This window comes from Eptatretus burgeri, chromosome 8, assembly GCF_056783735.1.
Source record: "Eptatretus burgeri isolate ZD-2024b chromosome 8, Ebu_testis_v1, whole genome shotgun sequence".
Lineage (NCBI taxonomy): Eukaryota > Metazoa > Chordata > Myxini > Myxiniformes > Myxinidae > Eptatretus > Eptatretus burgeri.
In genome coordinates, this window is record NC_140968.1 from 99,025,149 (window position 1) to 99,032,248 (window position 7,100).

The 7,100-nt window shown below is 43.9% G+C and overlaps 1 protein-coding gene across 2 annotated transcripts in view; it reads right to left on the reverse strand.

The window, feature by feature from the left end:
* LOC147022370 (Y+L amino acid transporter 2-like) overlaps window positions 1-5,545 on the reverse strand; it is a 106,221-nt gene extending 100,676 nt beyond the window's left edge. For both annotated transcript variants that reach the window (XM_085893214.1, XM_085893215.1), the window contains exon 1: window positions 5,419-5,545. In XM_085893214.1, coding sequence (XP_085749340.1) covers window positions 5,419-5,443 — 25 coding nt within the window. In that variant the 5' untranslated portion in view covers window positions 5,444-5,545. The remainder of the gene's footprint in view (window positions 1-5,418) is intronic.
* Between the last annotated feature and the right edge of the window lie 1,555 nt (window positions 5,546-7,100).

Sequence of the window (7,100 nt, forward strand, 5' to 3'; positions counted from 1 at the left end):
GGTGGTGAACGGCTGTTTTGAAGACCGAGAGGGGAGTGTGGGATTTAAGAGAGTGCGGGAGTTTGTTCCAAAAGCGGGGAAAAAAGAGGAATGAAAGACTGAATGTGAACAGTGATTCTTGATTTTGGTCGTTTTACCAGAAGGGGGTTGCTGGTGGACCTTGAGCGACTTGCAGAAAAATGGGGAGGGACATATCGCAGACAGAGCGGGGGGGGGGGGGCGAGACCAGAGAGGAGATGGTAGAAGACAGAACGACCACCGACCTGCCTGTGACGAGAGAGTGAGAGACCCTTGGTTTCTACAGCGTAAAGGTGAGGGGCAGGAGCACCAGCCCAGAGGGGAGAGCAGTACTCCATCAGGCTGCAGATGAAAACTTTGTATGTGGTCAAGAACTCAGGTGTGCCAAGGAAGGACTTCTGAAAGATAAACTGAAAGGACATGCCCTAGCTGATATTTTCACCAAATTTGGTGAGAACCTTCCAAAAGATAACGCGGAAAGATAGTTTCAAACTGACCTGCGTCCCACCCGGGATCAAAGCCTGGTCAACGAGGACGTCGTACAATGAGATGTCTGAAGTAAACCATCAGAATGGCCTCTGTGACCCGGATTGGTGAAAGAACGAGTGACTTACTAGACGTGTTTGTTTGTGAACGATTCAGGGTTCGACTCGAAGAAAAGGCTGACATGACACGGAGAGCAATAAGGGAGGCCACCACATAACGGTCGGTGCGCGGATGAGGCATTTCAAAAAAGTGGGAAATGAAGACCTTTCCCACATGAAATCAAATGGAGGGAGAATATGGAAATCTCAAACTCCAAAAATTCCTTACAATTTACAAAACAAACAAACTATACCAGAGGGTGTAAAGGCAAAGTTAAGGAGAGCAAGGAAGGAATGGCGAGAGATGACGAAGAATATCCAAAGAAACCACATCGTCTCCCCATCGTTGTATTGGACATTTGGTCTGTCTGGTGTTACGATACTCACCTTCTCATTGGTGAGATGGAAATGATTCGATTATTCCTATTCGGTTCCGAATTGAATGGTGCGACTTGGCCGTCCATTGGAGGTGTGCATTTTATTACGTTTGGAATGAATCATGGTCATAAAGTAATCTTTTATTGTCGCCATCTTGTTCTCCTTTGTCTGGTTACATTTTATTAAACGGATCAAATCGAGTTTGTCTGTCTATTGCGTCTCGCGCACCATCTGCACGTATGAGTGTGTTGGGCAATTTTTTTTTGTCTTGATTAGTTTATCAATGGACTTGTTTTTGTCTCTCGCGTTAGGTATTTCAAAAGTTGCATGCTCGACGGGATGGCGCGGATGTAGAGCGCTCGCCTTCGAGCCACGTCCGAGTTGGATTCCTTACCAGATTTTGTCCACTGTGGGATTGGTACTTTGCAGGCAGGGCGATGCGATGACGTCCTTTGGACTGGTGTCAACCTTACTGATCGCATGATGTGCGCTGATGAAGAATAGGTGAGGTATTGCTAGAAAAGCTGCAACAAAGTACAAATTCCGGCCAGACCTCACCAACCTACACGTGGTTACTGGTTAGTATGCCAAACAGCCCTGAAAGTAGGTGAGGGAGATCTTCACCTTGCCATGCCAGATTAAATAAGGCGACTCTCATGTATGTATGTATGTATGTATGTATGTATGTATGTATGTATGTATGTATGTCTCAAAATCATAGAAAAATAGGGGGCTGGCCCGATATCCACCAAATTTTGCATCCATGGTGTTGGTATCAGCCAGGTTCAAGTCATGGGTACAACCCCTCAACCCCCCCACCCTATAGAGGTGGGCCTCACGGGTGGGGGAACTTGCCAACGTCCCCAAAGGGAGTGGGTGTTTCCCGTAGACATTATTATTATTATTATTATTATTATTATTATTCTTGCGTATGGCAGCATAGCTGCCAGGGTAGCTATCATTTCTTGGAAGCGCGACTACGTCGCTTATGTGATGCCCCTCCACCAGTACACACTGGTACTCATTTCGCCGACCTCGGAAGGATGACAGGCTGAGCCAACCCCACCTGGTATTAATTCAATGGCCAAGCAGGATTTGAACTCAAGACCCTAGGATCCCAAGCCACCACCCAAACCACGAAGCCAACACCAGGCTTCCCGTAGACTGAAATAAGCTGCAAGGAGGAAGAGAGTGCGGCCATGCCAATGGCCCTTTAAATGTATAAACACGACGCACAATGTTCAGATTTCCTTTTGCGTAAAGAAGAACCAGGAGCGATTGTTCGTCGCTGTCAATGTGCATCTCTACGTTCAACATTCGTAAATGAAAGAAAGAATGAAACAAAAAGAATAATTTTGATTTACTCAATCGTCAAAAGGAGGATCAACTCAAGGGTTGGTGAACTTGAAGATTCACTTCCTCTCTGAAGGCACAGACAGTAAACAGTGGGACACTGGAGAAGGCCATTTGGTACACCATGCCTGTGTTATATTCCCACAGTTTCATCGTCCGTCTCCATGATATTGATTTTGGGTGTAACTTTACTCAATCAATCTTTATCATTGAGTTTGTTTCACTGGATTGGGGAGAAATCAATCGACTCATTCTATGCTGAACCGTCTCTCTGGCTGCGAAGTCCATAAAATATTTAAGGCCTCTTGCTCCGATGATGGTCTAAATCCCGAAACGACAGCTTTTCTTTGCTGCCCACAGCAGTCAGCACACTTTTGTTAACTTTCGGTGAATACAATCAATGATCGTTCGAATTGTCTGCTGATGAAAATGACACGAGCCTTGAAAAGGCAGAGTATTCCTCCGTCTCACACGCTGTGTTTGTGGGAATGGGCCCAGCGAGCTGCGTAACCCTCGAGTCATGCAACAAATGACATCATAACATAGAAGATAGACGACTCAAAACGTCCCTTCTGATGATTGGTGTACTCCATGATGTAACCCCCTACTGACGACAGAGCAGGTCAAATATTTCAAGTGGAATCACCGACCTACAAATAAAACCCAGAGGTGAGAACAGGTGAACTCGAATCAAAGCACATGGGTTATCAGGAGTGTGCGTGTGTGTGTGTGTGTGTGTGTGTGTGTGTGTGTGTGTGTGTGTGTGTGTCGGACTGTTTCGGTCTGTGTGTACCTTTAAAACATTCCAAATCTCTCCTTTCCACTGAATTTTTTCCCTCATGTAGTGTACTTCATACCGTCCGTGACGTTGTGTCAAAACAGATGAGCAAACAACTTTAAACGTGTTCCTCTTGTTCCTGTATCATTCAAATCCAGGTCATTGCAGGACATCATCACGTACGTCATAAAGAATATTGGGGAATTATTAATTTTAAAATTATGCCGGTTCGACAAAATGAGACGACAAGTCGGGATTCATCGAACCTACTGAGTACGCCCACCCACTCGATCCACCCCAAAGTGATGTACAAACAGCAGGTCTTTAGGAGACCAGTAATAACCTGGAACGGTACCAGGTAGAGCACATGCCTCCACGAGGCTGAACAGTCTATGTCTTGTGTCCCACTGACAGATAGACTGGATCTGGATTCGGACCTGAACCAAAATCTTATCACCTTGTTCTCGTCACCTAACCAACTCACCCACCGAGTTTCATCCGAATCTGTCCACAACAAACAAACGGACAGACAGACAGACAGGGGTGAATATATAAACTCCATCCACCTTTGATGGACGGATGTGACAGGTCACACTCCATTAATAAATAATTAAAATCCACGACAATACTGATTTGCACGAGAGACAGCCATTGATCCGAGATCGTGATTGTGATGCAAATAATCGGGTTTTGTTTCCAAAATGTACTATTATTACGTCATACGAGATATCACAATGAATGAAGAGCTCATTATATATATATATATATATATATACACATAACATATAAAGTACGAAAAGGTGAGAAGTTAAAACTACTATTACGACTCCAACTACTCAGACTACATGAATGACTCCGACTACTCAGACTAAATTAATGATTCCGACAACTCAGACTACTTGAATGACTCCAACTACTCAGACTACATTAATGACTCAGACTACTCAGACTACATTAATGACTCTGACTACTCAGACTACATTAATGAATCTGACTACTCAGACTACATTAATGACTCAGACTACTCAGACTACATTAATGACTCTGACTACTCAGACTACATTAATGACTCTGACTACTCAGACTACATTAATGACTCTGACTACTCAGACTACATTAATGACTCTGACTACTCAGACTACATTAATGACTCTGACTACTCAGACTACATTAATGACTCAGACTACTCAGACTACATTAATGACTCCGACTACTCAGACTACATTAATGACTCTGACTACTCAGACTACATTAATGAATCCGACTACTCAGACTACATTAATGACTCTGACTACTCAGACTACATTAATGACTCTGACTACTCAGACTACATTAATGACTCTGACTACTCAGACTACATTAATGACTCTGACTACTCAGACTACATTAATGACTCAGACTACTCAGACTACATTAATGACTCCGACTACTCAGACTACTTGAATGTCTCAGACTACATTAATGACTCTGACTACTCAGACTACATTAATGACTCCGACTACTCAGACTACATTAATGACTCTGACGACTCAGACTACTTGAATGACTCCGACTACTCAGACTACTTGAATGTCTCTGACTACTCAGACTACATGAATGGCTCCGACTACTCAGACTACTTGAATGTCTCTGACTACTCAGACTACATGAATGTCTCTGACTACTCAGACTACATTAATGGCTCCGACTACTCAGACTACTTGAATGTCTCTGACTACTCAGACTACTTGAATGTCTCTGACTACTCAGACTACTTGAATGCCTCTGACTACTTAGACTACTTGAATGTCTCCGACTACTCAGACTACTTGAATGCCTCTGACTACTCAGACTACATTAATGGCTCCGACTACTCAGACTACATTAATGACTCCGCAAAGTCCCACTGAAGGGGACGGACCACACGAGGTCTTCATCTCCACATCCCTCTACCCCGAGCATCCTCTTTCTGGACCCCACTACTCCCACAACCCTTTACATACGAATATTTAATTAAATAATACCGATGGCCGGAGGGGGGGGAGGGGAGTCACGTGCTCTCGCCGTGTTCGCAGAGGAGGATTTTAAGGAATAATAACTTCCCGCCTGTAAGTTGTTGTGGACACGGTTTCTGGGAAATCGTCTCTGCCAGATGGTCCGTACGAGCGACCGTACGTCATGATCGCCGTGCTGGACCCGGGGAGAGCACGATCGGAAAAAGCCGGTACATAATGGGAGCGCGGGGAGATCGTCTATGACGTCGATGAGTCCGAGATGAACACATCGGTCAATGGATGTACAAGGAATGGCTGAAACAAAGACATGTACCTTTGGTTTCCGCCACGACGGACATTGTCCGCTCCCGCGTCGCGCTCGAGCCGGCAATATCGGGAAGACAACGAGGAAGTGAGGAAAACAAGGAGGGCGAATGTGGGCGGAGCTTATTTTAGGGGCGGGGCGTGTAAAAGGAATCATTCAGTTTTGTCGTAGTTGTAGTAGTATTACTATTACTACCATTATTACTCACTCTAACTAGAGGCCTGTAGTAAAGGGGAACACTAATATTGCTGTTGTAAGGTTTGTTTAGAACTACAATTAGTGCCCCAATCTTGAATAGTGAGTTTCTTCGACTCCAAGCAATATTAAACCACCATTATTATTATTATTATTATTATTATTATTATCTTGCCAAAACGAAGGTTTTGCAAGATATGTTAGTCAGCTTGTATGTTTTTTTTTTTTTGTTTGTCTGTAATCACGTATAAAAAATTCTGCAGAGCACAGTTATAATTGGAAATTTTTGTAACTTCGCCTATCAGAGGCCTATAGAGGTCCCTTTCAGTGCACAAAATTTTGAAGGTCAAGGTCAAAGGTCAAGGTCACTTTGTTGCAAATCAGGGGAGTCGACGAAACCCTTATTTTTTGAGTAATTTTGATCGGATCGTCTTCAAACTTCATGGGAATATAGTTCATGGTCTGGCGCTCAGCTGATTAATTTTTGGTGGCGATTGGCCTTGACCTTCATGGTTAGCGCCTCAGGTCAAACATATTTGACCCCAAGGTCAAATTTTCAAGTTTTAGGAACCATATCGTGTAGTACCTCAAATTGAACACCTCGATGAGTGCTTTCTAGATATGTCAAGCTTGAGACATTATGACGTCATTTGGTGACGTTATGAGGCAAAAGCATATTTTTCATGGTTACTCTGTAGAACGATTCTCATCGGAATCTCTCGTAGGCAGATATTCCTCAAGGAGTCGCTCCTGGTGGATAGCAGCTCTGTTCACCTCAGTGTGACCTTAAAGAAGTCACACGTGGTCACCTTTTGGCAAGACACGGGTCACCCTGCGGGTGACATTGGTTTATTATTATTATTATTATTATTATTATTTATTCCTCCACTACTCATTTCCCAAATGTCCGAGCTGTATCTTGGAGCCGTCTGAGACTTTCGGAATGAAATTTTGCATCAATAATGGGAATACAAGGTATGCGGGGTTGACTTGATTTTCTTGACCTTGACCTATTTTTTTAAAGGTCATGCCCCAATTGCAGACATTTTAACATTTTTCACCAAACTCGACCGAGGTTTGTCTGATCTGACCAAAATTGCCCTCTATAGATAGCCGAGACCTGCGAGTGAGGTGAATTAACCATAAATGCAAATATCATAAATTGCAACATAATTGCAAATATCATGCAAATTAACCTTAAATAATTTGTGGTTAATTTGCATGATACAGCTCAGAGTTAAAAAAAAAAATCAAGGTCAAATGGCGGTCTCAAAAAGAAATGGCCATCGTTGGATCGTGGGCCAAGGGCTAGTCGCGGGCAACCGCCAAGAGTAAGTCTCCCCCATCGGGTACAAGCGGTTGGTACCAGTGTTAGAACCTGACTCCGCGAGACGCCGGTGGACCGGACGACGACCCGGGAGCAGTGAATAAGGAAGGGAATGAACAATGAGGGAGAGAGAACAGAGGGAAGGGGAGGAGACGTACAGGAACCCGAA